The 22,197-nt window shown below is 49.7% G+C and overlaps 1 protein-coding gene across 2 annotated transcripts in view; it reads left to right on the top strand.

The window, feature by feature from the left end:
- The window catches only part of ZNF831 (zinc finger protein 831), a 69,179-nt gene that overhangs the window by 4,903 nt on the left and 42,079 nt on the right, over positions 1 to 22,197 (top strand). For both annotated transcript variants that reach the window (XM_043553559.1, XM_043553558.1), the window contains exon 3: positions 16,288 to 16,439. In XM_043553559.1, coding sequence (XP_043409494.1) covers positions 16,288 to 16,439 — 152 coding nt within the window. The remainder of the gene's footprint in view (positions 1 to 16,287; positions 16,440 to 22,197) is intronic.

Here is a 22,197-nt window from a genome sequence, read left to right as displayed (position 1 = left end):
GCTACAGGGGGCGGTTCCGCTAACTCCCGGGAAGACCTTCGCGGGGTTCCAGAGCTGTCCGTGTGCTCCAGAGGAAGGGCTTGTGTGTGGGAGTGAGGGTCTGGAGGTCCGTGGGTAAAGGAATCAGTTGGTTCTCCATCAGCCCATCTGCACAGTCCCCCTACCCCCGATCGGATCGTGTGTTTCTTTGGAGGGCCAAACATTCTAAGGCCAGGAGTCCAATAAATATTTGAAATAACTGAGTTGCAAACACATCCACTGGCTTAAGTCTTGAGGAGAGAGTGCATTAATTATTTACAGCTTTTATTGCTTTTTTTATTTATGCAAGCGGTGCGTGTCCTTTGCAGAAAAATTGGGAAATACAGACGAGCAAAGAGGAGATGATAAAGCATCCTAGTCCTCGTGCTCGGGGTAATGCCACTAGTGCGTGGGGCGCTCCCTTCCAGACTTTTCCCTGTGGTGTGTGTGCACACACAGCATCTCCTGACAGCAAATGGGACGCACAGGTTTTTTACTAATACAGTCTTTCATCACACCGTTCTTTGATGGTCTCGCCCCTTTGCTCCAAACCCTCTAACCACTGTGGACAAGGGGGAAAGGCCCCTCTTTAGCCAGGCCCCAGCCCCTCCGTGCCACCCGAGAAGCTGTTGTCTGATTCTTCCCATGGCCTCCTGTCCCGCTCACGGTGACTTTGAGCCTCCTCCCCCTCTCCCATTCTCAAATTCACACTCTGAACCCAGGTCCCTGCTGCTTTCCCAAATCCCCCGCCACGTCTTGGCCCCCTAGTCTCCCCTCCCTGGAAGGCTCCCACCTTTTGCCCCCATTGTCAGTATTTGACCCAAACCCGAGATACTCTTCAAGAGGCCGGGCAGGGTTCGAATTCTTCCCTGCAGCTGCTCAGAACCTCGGCTGCTGGAGAAGACACGTCCTCTGGACGTGCCTGGAGAGGGGGCCCCGGCTCAGCTGTCTGCCAGGCCCGCGTGTCCAGGGCTGACACGGCTGAGGGCTTGCTGTGCCCCGGGTGCTGTGTAATGACCCCGCCCCATTTTCCTCCCGAGGAGCCCGAGACGCAGACAGATCAGGTGGCCAGATGTGGCCTCACGGACCCAGATGTGAATCAGCAAGTCTTCCCCCAGAGCCCGGTTGCTCTGCGCTCCACAGCCCGTGGTGGACCTGACAGTCACCTGGAGTTTTCTGGGTTTTCTTGTGATGCTGAGTCACAGTCCTCCGGTCTGGGGCCTGAGCTGGCGTTTCCCACGGGCTCCCAGGTGATGCTAAGGGTGCCGGCCCAGGGAGCACTCTTGGAGGAGCCATGCTAGTGTTGCCCCAAGCCACGTTTCAGCCCACCTGTTCGTTGCCAAACGAAAGAAGGATTGCTCTGTGTCACGGGGACATCCGGCCCTACCCCGCACCCATGAACCGTGCGGAGTGGGGGAGGGATGGCTCCCTCGGGGAATACTTGGGTGCCCTTTTCAGACCGAATGAACGCTAGCCAGACCGAAGAGTAGCTGCCCGTGGATTCTGGGAGCACAGGGACACTGGCACGTGGCCTCGTCCCTCCAGCGGCATCTCCCATGTTGGACTGACCTGGGAGGAGCGCTAGGTTACGCGGAGTGACGGCCGCCAAGGCTGTTTCTGGGTGTCAGTCACGGGCCCGGGAGTCGTGGGGAGAGGGCCGAGCGTGCGTGCCTGTTAGCCACTCCCGCCTCCCGGGACCCCACCCAGTGCAACAGCTCAGCACCGTGTACCTGCCAGGTGCCGGGTGCCGCAGGTGGAGGCCGCGCAGGAACCCTTCCCAGCGCGGCTGCTGGTGCCAGGCCCACGCCCCGGGAGGCCCGGGGAGGTGTCCCAGCATCTCCTGGGCCGCACATGGCCCGTGTGGGAATCTTGTTAGGCCTGACTGTATCTGAAAGTCTTGGCTCTTAGTAGCCAGATAAATACCAGGAGAGGTCACAGAAAAACCTGGATTTCCAGCTTGTCTCGAAACATCTGAAGCCCTGGGGACGCCAGGCCCTCCCTCTTGCATGGCAGCGGCTGGCGGGAGCAGCGCCCGTGCTCCCCAGCTTGCTCAGGCCCCACCTCTCCCTGTCGTGTGACGTTCGAGTGTGCAAACCTTGGTCTTAACGTGCGGCCTGGTGGAGGGGGGGGGGGGCAGAAGACCGCCTCCCCAGCCAGCGAGCTTCTCGGCAAGAGCCCGTGGGTGGCAAGGCAAGGGGGCATTGGCCCCAGTGCAGAACCAGGAGGGGTCTGAATTCAGACTGGGCAGCTCTGTCCTGGAGCCCCTGACTGGGTGAAGTGAGAATGGGGCCACTGAGATTTTTATGTCCATTGAGCATTTATTGGGCAACCGTGATTCATTTGTCGTTTGTGCCTTTTTTGGCTTACAACTGTCCTGAGTTCATGTCAGCTTCGGGGCTTGGCACTTGCAGACCCCCCCCCCCCCCACCTCCTCCTGCAGAGCTCACCTGTGGCTGTTCACATAGCTGGCTCCCCCTCCTCTCGGGCAAGACCTCGCTGTCACAGTGGAACCTCCTCGACCTCTGTACTTCTGTGGTTCCCCCTCCCGTCATCTGGTTTCATTGCCTTCACAGCCTGTTGGCAGAATTCATTTTTTTGAGGCATAGACTTCATGATAGCTTCTTGCTGCTTTTTTTTTTTTAAGTTTGTTTATTTGTCTGAGAGAAACACCATGTGAGTGGGGGAGGGGCGCAGAGAGAGAGGGAGAGAGAGAATCGCAAGCAGGCTCCGCACTGTCGGCACAGAGCCCGATGCGGGGCTCGAACTCACAAACCGTGAGATCATGACCTGAGCTGAAACTAAGAGATGCTTAACTGGCTCAGCCACCCAGGTGCCCCTTGTGGTAGCTTGTTTCTTAAAGACCAGCAGTGGAGACAGAATGTGCCTCTGGTGCCTTGTCTCTGACTTCTAGAGCTTTTGAAGGGCTTGCCTGATTAGGTCAGGCCCGCCCAGGATAATCTACCTTTTGATAGAAACTTCAATTGCATCAGCAAATCCTCAAGAGGAGAGGATTACACAAAGGCGTGACCTGCAGGATCACCCCAGGCTGTGTCTGCCAGGCCCAGCTTTCCCGGGCTCACCCAGCTAATGGAATTAGAGTTGCAACCAGTTGAGTTTTCTGACCCAGTGCCTTGCATCAGATCATTCATGATGAATGGTCCTCTTAGTGAAGGACACACATGTCTGGGGAGGTGTTCGGAGGGGAATATGATGCTGGCCTTCTAAGAAAGTTCCTTCTAAAGGCAAGTTTCTTATGAAGCCACTGGTTCAATGGCACTTGGCCTGCAAAGATTTGATAAAGGAGATGACCAATTCGTTTGACTCGTGTGAGGTGTCAAACTCAATCCATTTTCTGGTGGTGGGTGGCACAGTTAGATGATAGAGCTTTTTGGAGAAATGTGCTGCTTCTCTTTCGTATTTGGTCCAGCTTCAGAGACATGGATCGGCGCTCGCTCTCAGTGCTGGTGCGGGGAAAATGCTGAAAGGTGGTGCCCAGAGGTGCTTCAGCTCACTGTTCTGGAAGCCATGTACAGAGCTCGTGTTTTGTCTTCAATGTGTTGAAATTGTCCATCTCTCGCATAGTAACTTAGGGCGAATTTGTAACAGAAGTTAATAGTAACATAGGATTTGCATACACTCACTTTGCAGATAACCAAACGGAAAAACTAATTTGATGAAGGGTTGCTTGGGCTGTCTATCTACCCACCTACCTGGCTACCGTCTATCTCTGTTGCTGCTGTAACAAACCACCAGTTTAACGTAGATGCGTTTTTAAACAACCCCAGTGTATTATTTCAAAGTTCTGTAGGTCAGAGCTCATTAAGGGGGTAACCTGACAAGATCAAGGTGCCAGCAGGGCCGCGTTCCTTCTGGAGGCTCCCGTGGAGAATGGGCTTCCTACTCATTTGCGTTGTTGGCAGAATTTTGCCCCATGGCTGGTGGCCCCTCGTCTGTGTCCTGAACCGGCAAGGGCGGGCTGGGTCCCTTTTCACCCTTCAGGCACCTGCTCCCTTCCTGTCCAGCTTCGTTTCTCTGACCTTCTGCCTCTCTTTCATTTTTAAGGACTCACGTGGTTAGGCTGGGTTTACCTGGCTAATCCAGGACGTCCTCGTCATCATGGGGTCTGTGCCCTTAAAAATTCCCTTTTACCACGGAAGGTAACCTAGTCACAGCTCTGGGGATTAGCATATGGGCATCTTTTAGGGTGGGGTCATTATTCCACACCGTCCACCTGTCCATCTGTCTGTCCAGCCACATGTGTATGACCGTATATATGCACATATGCATCCGTGGACGTACGTGTCTACCTGCTCACGTACGTGGGTGTACGCGAATGTCTGTCGTTCGTCCGCTCGCGGGTTCTCAGGAAAGGGGTCTGTTTTCTCATTCACACTCCCATTTTACGTTTCACCAGAAAACGAAACACTGTAGCAGGGATTCCCCATTGGCCCTAAGTCACAGCAAATGGTGGAATTCGTGTCGCAGAGTATCTGTTTTCTTTTACTCCTTTTTTTTTTTTTTTTGAAAACATTTGAAAATGCAGAAAAGTTCAGAAAAATATATAACAGACTGCTAGGTAATGGTCCAGAATTAACAAATATTAATATTTTGTCATATTTGTTTCTGAGCCTCTAAAAAATAAAATATTAGTTTGTATACTATATATTATGTAAAATGAAACAAAACAAGATAATTATGTAGGTTTACATATTTGGCACTGATTGTTTCGATCTGTGTCTTCATACTTTACAAATCGGTGTATACACTAATACATGCGATTGTTTTGTGTCTTTATATTTTTTTAATGTTTATTTAAAAAAATTTTTTTAATGTTTATTTCTGAGACAGAGACAGAGCATGAGCGGGGGAGGGGCAGAGAGAGAGGGAGACACAGAATCGGAAGCAGGCTCCAGACTCTGAGCTGTCAGCACAGAGCCCGACGCGGGGTTCGAACTCATGAACTACAAGACATGACCTGAGCTGAAGTCAGATGCTCAACTGACTGAGCCACCCAGGCGCCCCTTGGGGGTGTGTATAAACATCATACCGAATTCATCATTCTTCAGTTCGCTTTATAACTCAGTGTTGTGTTTTTGAAGATCCAGCCATGTTGGACCAAATTCATTCATTGTAAGTGCTGTAGCGTGCTCCCTTGCACGAGTATGGCACATTTTATTGTCCGTTCCCCTATTTGTGGGCATTTAAATGGTTTCCAAATATATATATATATTTTTTGCTAACTTTGCAGTGAATGAATGTGTATGCATGCCTCCTTAAGCACAATGCAAGAAGTTTTCCAAGAATACACCCCAAAGTGGAATTGTTGGGTTATAAGGTAATCACATTTTCAACTTCACGCGTTATCACTGAATCACTCTCCAGAGTGGGTGTGTCAATTTACATTTCCTCCAGGTGTAAGTGAAGGTTGGCTCTGCTCCCATATTCCTACTGATGTTTGTTATTGGCTTACTTTTATGCTTTGCGCATCCAGACTTTGTAGAATTCTGTATATATCCTAGGTTTGTACGTGTGCTTTGCCATTACACGCACTGCAGATATTTCCCCACATCTGTTCTCTGTCTTTTAAAAGCCCATTTATATATGTTTTACCCACATAATTGCAAACGTCTTGCCCCTTCATTCTCACATATCAGATCTTCTGGGACCGTTCTTCTGTCTGAAACATATTTCTGAAAACTTCCTTTAGAGCAGAAAAATCCCAGTTCTCATTAATCTGAAAGTACATGTATTTCATCCTTGTCGAAAACTGTTTTTTCTGGGTGTACAACCTTAGGTTGACAGTCATTTGCTCTCCGTATGTCAGAGATCTCATGCACTGTCTTTTGGCTTCCGTTTTGTGGCGGAGAAGTCAGCTATTCGTGTACTCCTCTCTGGTCTCTTATCTCTGGCTACTTTTAAGATCTTCTTTTAATCTTTGGTGTTCCATTGTTTTACTTTGATGTATAAAGGTATATGTTACTATTATTTATTCCGTTAGGAGTCCCTTGGGCTTTTGTGATTTGTGGATTGATGTCTACCTAGAAAATTCTCTGCCTTCATTCTTCAAACATCATCTCTACCCTGTTCTCTGTCTTCTCTTTCTGGAACCCTGAAATAACATGTCTTAGATCTTCTCTTTGACATGTCTTAACCTCTGTTTTCAATAACCTTGTCTTTCTGTGTGAAAATTTAGATGCTGTCTTTAAAATTTTATGAATTTTCTCAACCCCCTAAGTTATTTTTTAAAGCTCTATTAAGGTATATTGAATTTCAATGTTATGCACATTTAAAGTGTAAAATTTAATAAGTTTTGATGTGTGTATACACCTGTGAAACCCAACAACATAATCAGAATAATGAATGTATCAAAAATCCCTCAAATTTCCATGCGTCTTCCCTCTGGCCACCCTCCCCTCCCCAGACAGCCCCTGATGTGCTTTCTGGAACCACGGAGTAGTTCCCTTCTTCTAAAATTTTATAGGAACAGAATCACACAATATGTGCTCTTTTTTGTGTGTGGGGTGGGGTGGGGGGGGCTGACTTTTTTTTCACTCAGCACGATGATTTTGAGGTTCATCCACGTCGTGTGTATCAATTCGTTCCTTCTTATGCCTGCGTACTAAGCCATCCTGTGGATATGTCACAGTTGATACATTTCCTTATCGGTAGACATTCATGGTTTGTTTCAGTTTGAGGCTGTGACACGTAAGAACTATAAATACCCATACGCAGGTCTTTGTGGATATATACTTCACTTTTTAAAATTTTGAGCTGGTTATTTTTGTTGTTGTTCAAGTATAATTAACACCGTGTTATATTAGTTTCAGGTATACAATCTACTGGTTCCCCACTTTATACGTTACTCGGTGCTCATCAGGGTAAGAGTGCTCTTTATCCCCTGCACCTGTTTCACCATCACTCCCCCCCCCACCCCCCCTGAAATGAACAAACAAAGAAGAAAAATGTCAAAGGAACAGACTCTTACCTGTATGGATGTACCCTTTACGTTCCCTTGAGTGATATCGAAGAGCGGACTGTCTAGCTCATACGGGAGATGTGTGATTCACGGTAAGCTGCCAAAACATTCTCCGAAGCGGCCATGTTATTTCACGTTCTCACTAGCCACGTGAAACTTCCCGTGTTTCCACGACCTTGCCGACCCTTCGTGTGGCCCAGTTTTTCACTTCAGTCGTTTTTCTAGATGCGTGGCGGCGTCTCGCAAGCTGGAATTTGCACTTCCCTCCTGACTAAGACATCGAGCATCTTTTCACGGGCTTGTCTTCCATGTTTCTTCTTCGGTGAAGTATCTGTCCGAGTCCTTTGGCCATCATAAAAATGGGTTGTTTTCTTATTGTTGAGTTTTGAGAATTCTTTACATATTCAGGTTGTAAGTCCTGCATCAGATATGTGACTTGTAAATATTTTCTTCCAGTCTGTGCCTTGTTGTTATTTTTTTTTAAATTTTTTTTGACATTTATTTATTATTGAGAGACAGAGCACGAGCATGGGAGGGGCAGAGAGAGGACGAGACACAGAAGCGGGAAGCAGGCTCCAGGCTCCATGCTGTCAGCACAGAGCCCGATGTGGGGCTCGAACTCACGAACCGTGAGATCATGACCTGAGCTGAGGTCGGACACTTAAAACCGACTGAGCCACCCAGGTGCACCCCCCCCCTTTTTTTAACTCTCTGAACAGTGTCTCTCGAAGAGCGTATATTTTTAATTTTGATGGAGTCCACCTACCATTCTTTCTGGATTATGCTCTTGGTGTCATCGCTACAAAAATCTTTGCCTAATCCATGACCACAGAGGTTTTTCTCCTACGTTTTCTTCTCATGTTTTCTACTTTTAGGTTTAACACTCAAGCCTGCCGCCCATTTTCACCTAATTCTTCTGTGTCATGTGACAGACAGGGGAAATCTCTTATCTTTGCACGCGGACGTGTAATTGTTTCAGTACTGTGTGTTCGTCTGTCTGTTTTGAGGCAGCACCACACTGTCAGGACTACACCGCCTGACTTGAAGACTCACTGTGAAGCTAAGATATCCAAGGCAGAATGGTATTTGCATCATAGTGGACAAATAGATCAATGGAACGGGTTAGAGAGTATAGAAATAGGCCCCGTGTATTTGGTCAATTGATTTTCAGCAAAGGTTCAAAGGCAATTCGGGGAGGAAAGTACAGTCTTTTCAGCAGATGGTGCTGAACCTGGTAAATTTCTTCGCCAGTAAGCTGAGCGGTTACAAAGTTCGCCTCATTTGTTTCTCTGCTCTCAGGGGATGCTGCCTTCATTACTTGACTCATGTCTCGAAAACCATTGTTTTATTCATTTGCCTGTTTTTTTCTTTTTTTTTTTTTGGGAGGATAAATCTTGCTGCTGTTAAACCATCTTGGTCAGAAGAAAAAGCCCCTGGACTATTGCAACAGCCTGTTAATTGGCCCCCTGTCCCCCAACTTTTACTGATCTGTCGAGTGTTAAATTTAATTGTTAGTGTATATTATGCTTTATTTCCAAGAAGTTCCACTTAATTATTTTTCAGACCTGCTTGATCGTTTTTTGTAGTCTCTTGCTCTCTAGTCTTTTCTTTACTGAGCTATGATTGACATATGTAAAAGCTTGACCTATTTAATGTATACATGTTGATGAGTTTGAAGATAAGTGTACACCCTGAAACCATGCCCACATATGATGTCTTTAACTTATCTGTAATTTCTAGAAGTTTCTCTCCTTTTTCTGGGGGGTAAGAACATTGACATACGATCTACCTTCTTAAATTTTTAAGTACATAATCCAGCATTGTTGACTGTGTGCCCTGTGGCGTACGGTAGTTCCCTAGGCTTCATTCATCTTTCACACAGTGAAACTGTGTACCCTTTGATCAGCACCTCCTTGATTCCCCCTTCCTCCAATCCCTGGCAGCCACCACTCTCCTTTCTGTTTTGATCAGTTTGACTGTGTTAGATTTCTGAGATACTTGGGGTCATGTACTATTTGTTCTTCTGTATCTGGCTTACATTACTTTGCATAGCATCTTTCAAGTTCATCCGTGTTGCAGCAAATGGCAAGACTTCCTTGTTTCTTTAAGGCTGAGGAATATTCCATTGTGTATACCACACCTTCTTTATCCATTCATCCATTGATGGACATTTGGCGTGGTTCCGTATCTTGGCTGTTGTAAACAGTACGGCAGTGAACAGGCGTGTGCAGTCACCTCTCTGGGGTCCTCATTTCAGTTTGTTTGGGTATATACCCAAGAGTGTGATCGCTGGGTCGTGGGGTGGTTCTAGTGTTAATTTTCTGAGGAACCTCTGTGCTGCTTTCCATGGTGGATGTACTAATTCCCGCCAACATAGGACAAGGATTCCTTTTTCTCCACATCCTTGTCAATACTTACTATCTTTTATTTGTATTATTTTTTTTTGATAATAGACAGCAGGTGTGAGGTGATCTTTCATTGTGGTTTTGATCTGCATTTCCCTGATGATCAGTGATATTGAGCACCTTTTCGTATGTCTTCTGACATTTCTAGATTTTCTATGGAGAAAGGTCTACTCATATTTTACCCATTTAAAAAAAGTTTTTTTAATGTTTATTTATTTTTGAGAGAGAGAAACACACAGAGTGCAAGTGGGGGAGGGGCAGAAAGAGAGGGAGACACAGCATCCAAAAGCAGGTTCCAGGTTCTGAGCTGTCAGCATACAGCACGACACAGGGCTTGAACTCATGAGCTGTGAGATCATGACCTGAGCTTCACTGACTGAGTCACCCAGGCTGTGGTTGACATACGTAACAGGCTGTTTACCTGTTTTTTTTAAGTCGGGCCTTTTTTTTTTTTTTTTTTTTTTGCCATTGAGTTGCAGAAGTTCCTTATATATTTTGAGTATTAACCTCTTCTCAAATATATGGTTTGCAAATATTTTCTCCCATTCTGTAGGTTGCCTTTTCATTTTGTTGATGGTTTTCTTTGCTGTGCAGAAGCTTTTTAGTTTGATGTGGTCCCAGCCGGTGATTTTTGTTTTTGTTGCCTTTGATATCACATCCAGGAAATCATTGCCAAGGCCAGTATCAAGATTTCCCCCTTTGTTTTTCTTTTAAGAGTGTTACAGTTGCAGTTTAAGTCTTCAAACCATTTTGATTGGATTTTTTGTGTGTGATATAAAGTAAGGGTCCAATTTCACTGTTTTGCATGTGGACGTCCAGTTTTCCTGGCCCCATTTTGTGAAGAGACTCATTTTCCCATTGTATGTTCTTGCCGCTTTTGTTGAAAATCAGCTTACAATAGACGTGTGGGTTTATTTCTGGGCTCTTTATCGCATTCTGTTATGATCCATTAGTTGATATATCCATTTTTATGCCAGTGCCATAATATTTTTATGACTGTAGCTTTGTAGTATATTTTAAAATCAGTAAGTGTGATGCTGCCTGCTCTTTTGTTCTTGCTCAAGATTGCTCTGGTTATTTGGAGTCTCTTATGGTTCCATATGAATTTTAGGGTTTTTTTTTTTTTAATTCTATAATCTTTGCTCTTATTTTCAACCTTTTCTAAAAACACACTTAATTTTTTACATCTGATAATGCCAGCATAGAAAGTTGTGGCACGTCTGACTCTGTTTTAGGTATTAGTTCTCACTTGCAGGAACTTATTTCCTTATTTGTCTTTGGATTTTTGATGGTGAGCTGAGATTTCTGGAACTTTGGGACTTGGGTTGGAGGTAGGTTTCTCCAGTAATGCCCCCCCCCCCCACTAGGTGCCTGAAGGCATGTACTGGGCACTACTTTAAGTAAAATTCTTAGTTTTAGGCTTTTTTGTGTCATGTGTATTGTGAATTCAGATTGCAAACCCATGAGAAGACCGTCTTATTGTTATAAAATTAACGGAAGAGACTTTTGCCCCCTTCACTTAGTCACTTAGTGATAAGAGTGGAGTTTTTCAGTGTCCCCCGGGAAGAGTGGTGGGGATAGGGTGTTTATTTCTTTTTTTTTTTATTTTTTTAATAATTTTTTTTTTAACGTTTTATTTATTTTTGAGACAGAGAGAGACAGAGCATGAACGGGGGAGGGGCAGAGAGAGAGGGAGACACAGAACCGGAAACAGGCTCCAGGCTCCGAGCCATCAGCCCAGAGCCCGACGCGGGGCTCGAACTCACGGACCGCGAGATCGTGACCTGGCTGAAGTCGGACGCTTAACCGACTGCGCCACCCAGGTGCCCCGGGTGTTTATTTCTAATTCACCCTTGTATCAAGGGTACGGCCCTCTGAGGTCTCAGTTTTTGCAGGAGTACAGACGTTGGGTGCCTCTAGGGTCCCCAGGGTAGGTTCTGGGTTTGGGTTTGAATCCTGCTCCCTCTACCCGCCCCCCTTCCGCAGACCATAAAAACACAAGATCAAGGGGCGCCTGGGTGGCTCAGTCGGTTAAGCCTCCGACTTCAGCTCAGGTCACGATCTCACGGTCCATGAGTTTGAGCCCCATGTCGGGCTCTGGGCTGACGGCTCAGAGCCTGGAGCCTGCTTCCGATTCTGTCTCTCCCTCTCTCTCTCTGCCCCTCCCCCGTTCATGCTGTGTCTCTCTCTGTCTCAAACATAAATTAACGTTTAAAAAAAAAAATTTAAAAAACCAAACAAACACAACATCAAGCTCACCTGGTTTGTTTGGCAAATGCTCTCAAGATGAAAACTCTCTTTTTAGGTTTCAGTTTTCACTTGGGTTTTGAACTTTAAATATAAAGTTTTGAACATTTTTATACTTCAGTCTGCATTTTTACTTGTTTTCAGTGTAAAGGTGAGTGTGGTAGTAGTCAGCCAGAGTAAGTTGCCAACTGCACTGTTGCAAGTGGCCTTCTTTTCATCATCGAGAACGTGAATGTGTTGATACTCGTCGGGTGGAACTGCCTTGTCCTTTGTGAGCATTGCTTTTTGGTCTTGTCCAAGAGGTCTTTCCTCACGCTCACTCTCCCGGTGTCACAAACACAGAAAGATATTCCCCTGTGTTCTCTCTGTATACATATCAACGGAAGGAAGGATTTATTTTTACTTTTGTCCACATAGAGAACTACGGACCATGGGTCAAACTCGACTTTTGACCTGTTTTTGTATGCCCTTGAGAGCTAGACGTGGTTTTTACATTTTTAAAAGGTTACATATGTAACGAATATGTGGTAGAGATGGTATGTGGTCGGCAAAATCTAAACTATTTACTATCTGGACCTTGATACAAAGCTTGCAGACCTCCGGATTGATTCCCCCCCCCCCCTTTTTTTTTCTCACCTATTTGCTGTATTTTCACTTCCCACTCCTACCTGCAGTTCATTTCTGGGTCCTCCATTAGATGTCATTTGTCTCTTCGTTTGTTCCCTACTTCAAATACCACACTGTAATGGAAGAGGTTGTTTTCATTAAGAAAAGTCCATGAGCGAAAGGAGAGAGATTAGAAAATGCAGGATCTGTTTTCAGAGTGGAAATGGAAAAATGTAGCAAGTTCGTACTTGGATGCCTAATTGCCCTGACATTAACCAGAGGCATAGAGATCCAGAGTGCCCACAGACCGCGCCTCCGCCGTGCCCAAAGCGAGTGCTGGACCATGGAATTGGATTTTATTGATTAATTTGTAACCGTGGCCAGTGCCGTAGGAAGCACGAAACGCTTGTTCTGTGAAGCTTCTGCCGAACGGAACAATGAGCTGTCAAGTCCCGAGTGGGTCGGCGTGAGCGAGGAAGGCATTGGGGGTCATCTGGGGGAGGCGTGCACTGCAGACCCCAAGGTACATGTGAGTCATCGAAGGTGCGGGGCGGAGAGAAAACCGGGTGCCGAGAATGACATTTTTCCTTGTAAAGCGGGCGTTTATTTGTCCGAGGCGGGGGCCTGCTCACTTCAGTCCCGACCGAGTTTCCTTGGTCAACGAGGTAGGGCTCTCAGGAGTGATGGCACGGTCTCTGAGGTGAGGTGGAGACACAAACGAGGTGTGGTGGCTGCCACCACACCTGGCTGAGACCCTCTGTCACAGTCACCAAGGCCCCGGAAGCTTTGACCACAGTGTTCTGCTTAGCGGGACACTGAGGTCTGCTTGCCTCCACTTCCGGTTGCTTTGCTTCGTTCCCTGTGGGATGAAACGAAAGGGATGATATGACAGCACATGTTCCCCCCACCCCCCGGGATGAACGTGTAAGACCCTCTCCTCGGATCCGCCTTCCGCCCCTCAGACTTGGCTGATCAAAGGGGCAGCGAGTGTGTGTGTGGGGTGGGGAGAGTGTGGTTGGAGGAGGCAGGGTGGCCGGTGGCTTTCAGCCGGCCTCAAAAACCTCACCCTGCCTCCTTTGGAGAGCTTCTCACTGAACTCTAGTTAAAACTGGTGTCCCCTGAGCTCTTGACCTTGGCCAACCAGGCACCGGTGTCCCCACTGGAGCGGATGCGGGGCAAGAAGGCTTTTTTTTCTGAGCAGTTTTCCATGAGGCCTATAAACAAAAACGTTGTGCCGATCTCGTGTGTCAGTAATGGTGGCTCTTGAAGGCAGACCTCTGGAGAGACCAAGAGGGCAGAGGGTACACTGAATATAGGAATTCAATTTAAAATCTGGACCTTAAGTGGCAGCTTATTAAAAACCCTGTAAACCACTCTACAGGTCAGCTAACAGCAAATTAGACGTAAATACAGAAACCTAGATAGGATGTAAAAAGGTAGCCTTGAGTAAAACCACAGTGAGAAAAAGCATGGCTTTGTGGGACAGTGTCACGCGCAGAAGTGACACCACGTATTTATAAGGATCCTCGCGTATCCAAGGATGTTTGTCAGACGTATCTGAGCGAGCGTCTCTGGGGGGAAAACAGGCAAATGGGGGTTAGAGGAGACAGGAAACATGCGAATCATGTGTCTGGGGTCGGGCTCCCTAGAAGCAGAGCCCGAGATGGGCGTTCCTGGACAGGTGATTTGCGGAGGGAGGGCTCTCAGGAGTGAGAGAAGCAGACCAGGGCAAGGGAAGGACTCAGCGGGGTGTGGCATTGAGTGTCCAGTCCTGCCTGATCCCACGGGGAGCTCTGGAGTGTGGAATGCCCTAGAGAGTGGCCACCACGGGACACAGGGGCCGAGCTATCACCCCCTGCAGCTGCCAGTGGCCAGGGGCCCTTCCTGGGGTGTGTGCAGGCTCTCCCAGGTTTCTCTAGGCAAGATGGCTCCCGTCAGCCAAGGGCAGTCCTCTCGAGAAGGGGGTAGATGTGAGTCACCAGCAGCCAACACCCCAGCATCTGGAGCGGTGGGGGGAGGCGGTCGAGACGGGCACTCGTGGCATCTGCTAAACTGCAGGAGGCCTGGGTGATGGTGACAGGCTTGCCCCCTCCCCCCCCCCCCGCCACACCCGGTGTGTCCGTGCCCAGAGGACGGCGCTCCACGAGGGGCTGCACGCAGAACGTTCTGAGAGAGCCCGGGGGCGGGAGAAGCAGACCCGTGACCGTGACCAAATCAAATACTGCTCCAAAGGCAGTCCCCCATGAGGGCCAAAGGGGGCCCAGATTCCACCTTAATGAGAGCTGGGTTCAGGGGCTGGGACTCTTCGGTCTTCTAGTTATTTTCATTGACTGCAGTCCCTCACTAGGCCGTTTTCCAAAAGCAAAACCTCTCTGCAGTTCAAACTGTGCCTTTCTTAATGCCCGAAGGCTTGTGGCAGTCACCCACTGGCTTGGGGTAAAGGTGACCCACAGCACACAGAGAAGAGTTCTCCCCGCATCGCCCCACCCTCCTCCCTCCCTTTGTCTCTACACTTTGAAATCACTCTCTGTCTGGGCCCAGCGGGAGCCCTGACTGGTTCTGGGGCTTGTGATTAGCTCCCCACCCTGGCTCAGATAGCTCTTTCAGGAACCTGTGGTCTTGACAAGCGGGGGCGACTGCTTCAGAGAACAAGGCAGGGCTCCCTGGGGGATGACAGCTCCTGTCCAAGGCCGGGGAGGTAGCCGAGCCTCTCCCAAACGCGTAGACTGCAGAAAGACGAACAAAAAGTCACTTTCTCATGGTTGGTGCCATAAAAGTCAGCTCCTAAGAGAATACAGCATTCTGCAGATCTTGCTTAAAATTCTGTGAGCGGCGCTGATGATGAGGGGATTGCAGCTGGAAGCTGGCAGCGGCTCAGACAGATGAGAAAGGAAGATGGCCAAGCAGGTCGCCTCACCTTCGCCCCAGACTGAAGAGTGTCTGGGAGTAGGGTTCTTGTGAACTGGGGCTTGTAAAAGAGAGGCTGTCCTTGTTACTTAAGTGGGCAGAGAGAGGCAGCGCGAAGGTCTTTTCGAAGAGCCGACCGCTGATGGCGGCCTGGGCGAAACGGTGCGGGCCAGCGGATCAAGGGTCTGGCCCCACTTGGCTACGCGGTCTTGCGTGTCATAGGGCGACACGGCAGCTGCTCTGTGTCTTGGTTCTTTCACCTGCAAAATGGTGGCACGGGACCAGCTCGCTGGTCTGCTTTTGGTTGCATAGCCTAATAAATGCACCATTGTTTACCTAGGAATTACGTGTTCGTTTTACTCCACTAATGTATTGTGTATATTAAAAAGGGCGTACAGCTGTAGATCCAAGAAAGTCTGGATACAAATAAGTGTAAGGCCTAGAATTTTCTTTCTCAACCCTTGTCGCGTCCTCCCACTGGGATGTGAATACTGTTTCTGGGGATGAGACCACTGGAAGGGCTTCTCCGCGTGGCAAGTCTACGATGCCCGTGTTTCCAAAGTAGACCCTCTGAGCCCACGGTGTCCAAGGCAGTAGCCGTTCGCCACACGTGGTGATTTAAATTCATTAAAATGAAATAAAATGTAAACGTGAGTTCCTCAGAAACACTAACTACATTTCAAATGCTCAGTAGCCGCCCGTGGTGCGTGGCCACTCTGTGGTCAGTGCAGATTCTAGAACGTTTCCGTCATTGCAGGGAATTGTATTGAGAAGCTTGCCTGTTAAGCAGTCAAGCCCATGTGATTCGGTGTTTAATTACACAGCCGCTAACCTTCGCTGAGCATTTGCTCTGTGCGAAGTCGCATGGAAAGCATTTCGTAAGCACTATCTCATTTAGTCCCTACAACAATCTAGCCCCGTGTCCTAGCGGGGGAGACGGTGGGAGGAAGGACGAGGAGTTTCCGAGCTGACAGGCTGCTCAGAGGTGGAGGCCTTGTGTTCTCCCGGGCGCCCCACGGGGACTTGGGGTTCATTGTGTGAACGTCGCCTTTATCAGTGTCTGTGCGTGGGCTCCCGGGCACACGCTCTCAAGACCGTTCACCACACGTGTGCTTCTCTGTCCCACAGGCGCAGAGGGGGTTTCTTACAGAGCCGCGTTCAGCTGAGAGGAGGCGGCCTGCACAGGCCACCCAGAGTGCTGAGGAAAGACCGCCACCTCCCCCCACTCGAGGGGCTGGGCCCACGCAGGACCCCCAGGAAGCCTTCTTCAGAAACGGCAGGTAATGTTCTCCTTGGAGGTGAGTCCCAACTGGGCACAGCAAGGGCCCAGGCCCCTCGTCAGATGCTGGGGATGCAGGGTGGGCAGCAGCCAGCCAGCTGTGCCCTCGAGAGCCCTGAAGGTGTGAGGACTCAAGTGTGACAACTGGGGGATAGTCACCGTGACCCCAAAGTAGCGGGGAGAACATTGAGATATTGAGAAGTGGGCACACATCCTTCAGCGCTGGCCAGGTGTGCCGGGCCCTGCGCTGCGTGCAGATTCTCCCGGGACCTCGAAAACGTGAGTCAGAACTCTTGGGGACCCCGTCTTTGAGACGGAAGTCCCCTCGATTCTCTGCGGTGGGTCCACGGGGGACTTGCGCGTCCGTGTGAACTAGAAAGACGAGCGGCGACGACACACGAGAGCTGCTCACACGCAAGCCGTCAGAGGCGCCTCGTCATGCCCAGAAACAAACCAAGGATGAACTAATGGGCGGTGCTTCCTGGAAAAAGGACTATTTTAAGCCGTAATCACTGGGCAATCAGGGCAAATCACTCAGCTTCTCTGGACCTCCGTTCCCCCTCCACTCTCCCCCTCCCCAGCAATAACGCACCCGGCCTTAGTCTTGTTTGCAAGGTGTCGACTGGGAAAAATGAAGGTCGTCTGTGGAAAGGTTGCAGGGTCCCATCTGGCCAGCAGTGACTGAATTACCATCCTTTTGTGGCTGGTTATTGTCTCTTTGGCTCAAGGGCTGACCCTGGGCTGTGTCTGATGGCTGAGGTTTTGGTCCCTGGGGAGAGTTGGCTGGGGCACCTCCCCCTCCACCTTTGTGTAGCACCAGTGCCCCCTGCAGGCGGGTGGCTCTTTTGTGCTCCCCTCCTCTCCCTCCCCACCCCCCCCATCCCCCAGGCCCCAAAGCCCGCTCCCGTAGGCCAGGACAAGGGTTCCTTGTGGCTTGTTTCTTGGTGAGAATTTATTTTTTTTTTTTCTTGGTGAGAATTTAAATCGAGGTAAGTATTTGTTCCACCGGTTGGCCAGGAAATACATTGTCTTTGCTATGGAACATCAAGGGTTAAAATCACATGGGAGAGGCTGGGAGGGGGCGGGGGCGGGGCGGTAGGCGGAATGCCTCAGGTTGCCCAGCTTTACCCTTTCTTCCAGTGGATGTCCACATCCCCAACTCCATTACTTTCCTCCTCCATCAATGCACCCCGGGGAACTGCCCGGAGGGATTTGGTTGTGTGGTACCCGCCCCCCCCCCGCAGAACCCACCAGAACCCCCCGGAACTCTGCCAGTTATCCCAAACTGCAGAACGTTCCCACCAGCTGTCTCCCAGCACCTTAAAGACGGCGAAACCGGGCTGCCGCGGGAGACTCACATCTGGGGCCACGTTTATGCTGCTGAGCAGCGAGCGCACTCTGCCCTGAAGAGGACAGCGGTCCCTGCTGTGGTGACGGGTGACGACACACACACTAGCTGTCCGCCCTTCGCTCAGATCACACTGGGGGTCTGTGCCCGTACAGCTAGGCCGTCGACGAAGGCTTTACCTACCCAGTGGCTCCACACGAGGATCCACTGGGCACCGTGCCGCCCCCACGGCGGCTGATAAATGCCGCTTGTCGTTATCTGCCAGGCACGACAAGCCTACCTCCGTAAAAACCGGCGTGGGCTGAGCGCCCAGTGAGCGCGGGGCATGCGGTGGTAGGTGTTCTCGTCGTCCGCCCAGGACAAGGTCAGCGTCGGGGGAGTTTTCTTGGGAGACGAGGGGTTTCGTCCGGAAACGCAGATGCTGGGAGAGTGCAACAGGAGCTTTCTGGACTGGCGGGTGGTGAGGACGGGCTCGGGGGCAAGAACGCAGACCCCGGAGAGGGCAGACAGCCCAGATGCGCGCCGGGCCCCGGTGGGAGGCCGGAGACGGTCACTGGGGCGGTGCCTCACTTGGGCACCACCTGAAAAAATCGCCACAAACTTGGTGGTTTAAAACAACAAAGATTACTTTTCTCACGGTTGTGGAGGCCGGTTGCCTCACACTCTCTCCAAAGGCTGTAGGGGAGGAGCCTTCCTGCCTCTTCCAGCTTCTGGTGGCTCAGGCGTCCCCTGGCTGTGTCTGTCCAGCCTCTGCTTCTGTCGACACCTGGGCTTCTCCCCTGTGTTTCTGTGGATCAGGCTCCCCACCCCCCCCCCCTCCCGTGTCTTCCCCCTGTAAGTATACCTGTTGTGGGGTTTAGGGCCGCTCCCAAATCCAGGATGATCTCACTCAAGAGTCTCAATTGAATTATACCCACAAAGACTCTGTCCGAGTCAGGTCACAGTCACGTGTTTGGCAGTTAGGACTCGGACGTACCATTTTGGGGGCCATCGTTGAACCGCTTGGCTTCTACGATTCTCCCCCGTCTGTGAGCCAACGGAAGCGACCTTAAAATGTGTTTCCAGGTGAAAAAAAAGGAGTGGCACGTGTGGACATTCGGTGTCGAGGGACGCACGTCAAGTGTGCTCTTATTGTGTGCGAAGAGTTGAGGCAGGAACGTTCTTTTGTAAACCAAACTGGCGCGTAGTCGTTAAGAGGGAGTCGTGCAGCCCACCAGCGGCCGGGCCTGTTCCCCACTCGGGGGAACAGTCGTCCAAGCGGCTCCAAGTGGCTTCAATACCAGGACGGGTGTGTAGGGCCAGGGGACCCATCGGCTCCTCTTTAGGGAGAAGCCCAGGGGCAGGCTGGGGAGGGCGCGGGCAGGCCCGCTGCGTAGGGCCACGGGGACTGCGCCAGCAGCTGCCCGGTTTGCCCAGCCTTGCACTCTGTGGGGCTGTCAGACCAAAGCAGGGAGCCCCGGCTCCCCTCTCCCTCCCTGCCACAGTCCACCAGCGGAAATGGGCGCCTCCTCCTAATTTGCACACATACCCAGCGTGCTCATGGTGACCCTGGGGGCCCCAGTGTGAGCAGGGACACCAGTTGGGAAGCGTCTGACCTTTCATTGTCCCTTTTACTCCTCCTTCCCTTTAAAAGCTTCTCTCATCCTTGGAGGGAAGGGTCTGTTCTATCCATATGGGCTCCCGGAGGGGATCTCGAGACTCTCTCCATGTTGGGAGAAATCCCACTTCTGTATACTTCTTATCTCGGCGTGAGCTTTTCATACCAAAGCCTCAGAACAAACTGGGGCACCATCACACATGTACACGCACGCACACACACACACACACACACCCCGTCAGAAACAAAGTCTAAATGGGGAGCTAAGAAATGAGGGGCCATTCATACTTAAGATCCCCCTCCCCCAGAGTGGTGACAAATGCTTTCGTGTTTATTATTTGAGAAGTGGGTTGAGCCAGAGGCCTGGGTCACTGGTGCCCGTTTTCAGAGGGCTCCCTCCCCTGCAATTAGGAAGAACGTGGTGGATGTCCGTTAAGAGCAGGTGTGAGCCTGCGGGATGTGGGCTGAGCGTTTGCCCAGGGAGTATTAATCACCCCCTGTCCCTCACTGAAGTGTCAGAGTGTGAACAGGGATGGCTGGTTGGGTAAAGCAGCAAGCGTGGGCTGGACAGGTCGTGCTGGACACCGTTGAGTCGGAGGGTGGCGAGTGCACGAAAATAAATACCTCCTGGAAATCAAAGGGGCTTGGGAATTTTTTTGCCACCACTTGCTCATACCGGCGTTTCACAGAGGAGTGGCAGGCTCTCTGAGTGTTGGGTGTTTGAAGAAAAGTACCGTGACTTCATAGGAGCCTGACGATGGGCCTAGGTCGTCCACCACGGACAAATAGCTTTCTCCCATCCTTTGACCTGGCAGGCCCCGCATGGAGAGATCAGGGCTGGCTTCTAAGTGAGGGAGCTGACCTCGCCATGTCTGTGCGTGTGCGTGTGTGTGCGTGCACCAGTGCGCTCGTGAATGCATGCAGCTGTGTACGTGGTTTTGGTTTTGGTTTTTGTTTTTGCAGGGTCCAGGGGGAAGGAGGACCTGTTTTCCGTGGCGGGACAGTGATAGAATCATCTAGTTTGGGTGCCTGAGGGGCTGTAACTTGGGGGGACTTGATGAAACCCAACAAAGAAATTGGAAAGGGTCTCTGGGGCTGGGGGGGGGGGTGCGGAATTTCCCAATTAAAAGGTAGGGAAAATCTTTGGTCCTGATCCTTGTAGGTCAACTAGAATCAGTGAAACCTCTTAAATTAAGTAGGCAAGAATACTTGTGTCCAGGGGCTGAAATAAGATGCTGTAACTGACTCTTCGTCGTCTTCATTTTTGGCGAATCTTCCTGTCAACAACTTACGAAGAGGAGAGGAAGAGAATGTTTTTGAAAAATATTTTTTTAAAGGATGCTTAATTTCCCTCCTCTGTAAACTATTCTGATAGCTTGGTACTAATCACTGGAATTAACAGATGGCTTGGCAGTGAAGTCATCTGCAAAAGCAGAAGGCCAGAGGAGTTACGAAGGATAAAGACCTACTTTATAAATTTTTAGAGTGATTGGAGTCTTTGAGACCCTCCTGAGAACAGAGTCTTCTTTTGAAACCTGAATTCAGTGGTCTGTCCCATCCAGGTTTCCAGCAAGGGGACGGGGGAGGCTGGAAGTTTCTTTTTATTTTATTTTATTTTTTTTTAAATTTTTTTTCAATGTTTTTTATTTTATTTTTGGGACAGAGAGAGACAGAGCATGAACGGGGGAGGGGCAGAGAGAGAGGGAGACACAGAATCGGAAACAGGCTCCAGGCTCCGAGCCATCAGCCCAGAGCCCGACGCGGGGCTCGACCTCACAGACGGCGAGATCGTGACCTGGCTGAAGTCGGACGCCTAACCGACTGCGCCACCCAGGCGCCCCTGGAAGTTTCTTTTTAAATACCAAGTGGCAACAGGTTACCAGACAGCCCGGCTAAATGTGACTGTCAGCGGGCAGGAGTTTCATGCTTTCCTCAGAGAACTTCTTCAGTCACATTTACTTCAGGATCAAGGTGGAGCTGTGATGTTAGGTGGGGTTAATCTTAGAAACTCAGGGCTCCTCGTGGAAAGGATTTGCATGAATATCCCGAGGAGAGTGCACATCTACTTGAGGAAAGACCTTATAATCCAAACTTTCTTTATGGGACACGTCAGTTCAGAGGTTGCCTGGGGAGACGACCATTATCACAGGATGAAACCCTTCTCCAATAAATTGCTTACAAATTTAGACCCCTTGTCAACACCACTTTCTCTCTGTCCCTCTCTCCTCACCGTTAGCTCTCATCCCTGCCCTTCAGAAGAATTTTCACAATATAATGTAAATGGGTTGCCAAGTGAAACCACACATCACGCTCAGGACGCAGCGTTTCATGACGCCGATGGAGGTGACCACTGGGTTGGTTGAAACTCGTTGACAGAATCTGACTAGATGACAAATGAGCAAGAGGAAACCGAGGAGGTAGTTCCAGCAGAGTGAGGTACATACCAGGGAGTGAAGAGAAGGCCTTGGGAAAATGGAGGAAGCCCTATAACATTTGGGGGGTGGGGAGTCCCTCTTGATCTTCCTGTGAGAGAAAACGTAAACTCGAGACTAGCCCATCGGTCTGCTCTACAGTTTTGTGTAAAAATGTACTCTGACCCCATTAGCACTTGATTAAGCTTAGTTGATTTTAGCAGTTAGCTCCCAGTTTGCTGTTACAGCCCCTCACCTTGAAGGTTTATTTTTATCTTTGTAGGTTCATCAGCTTATCTTCATAGCTTTTGGTTGCAAGAGAAATTCTCAAAGTCCTTAATTCCCCACTATTTGCTATGAAGTTTTCGTCCCTTTGGTGAATGAATTCATCTTAGGTGATCTT

This window comes from Prionailurus bengalensis, chromosome A3 (genome assembly GCF_016509475.1).
Source record: "Prionailurus bengalensis isolate Pbe53 chromosome A3, Fcat_Pben_1.1_paternal_pri, whole genome shotgun sequence".
Taxonomy (NCBI): Eukaryota; Metazoa; Chordata; class Mammalia; order Carnivora; family Felidae; genus Prionailurus; species Prionailurus bengalensis.
Note: the sequence above shows the minus strand (reverse complement) of the source record. Positions and strands in the feature narration are given on the sequence as shown.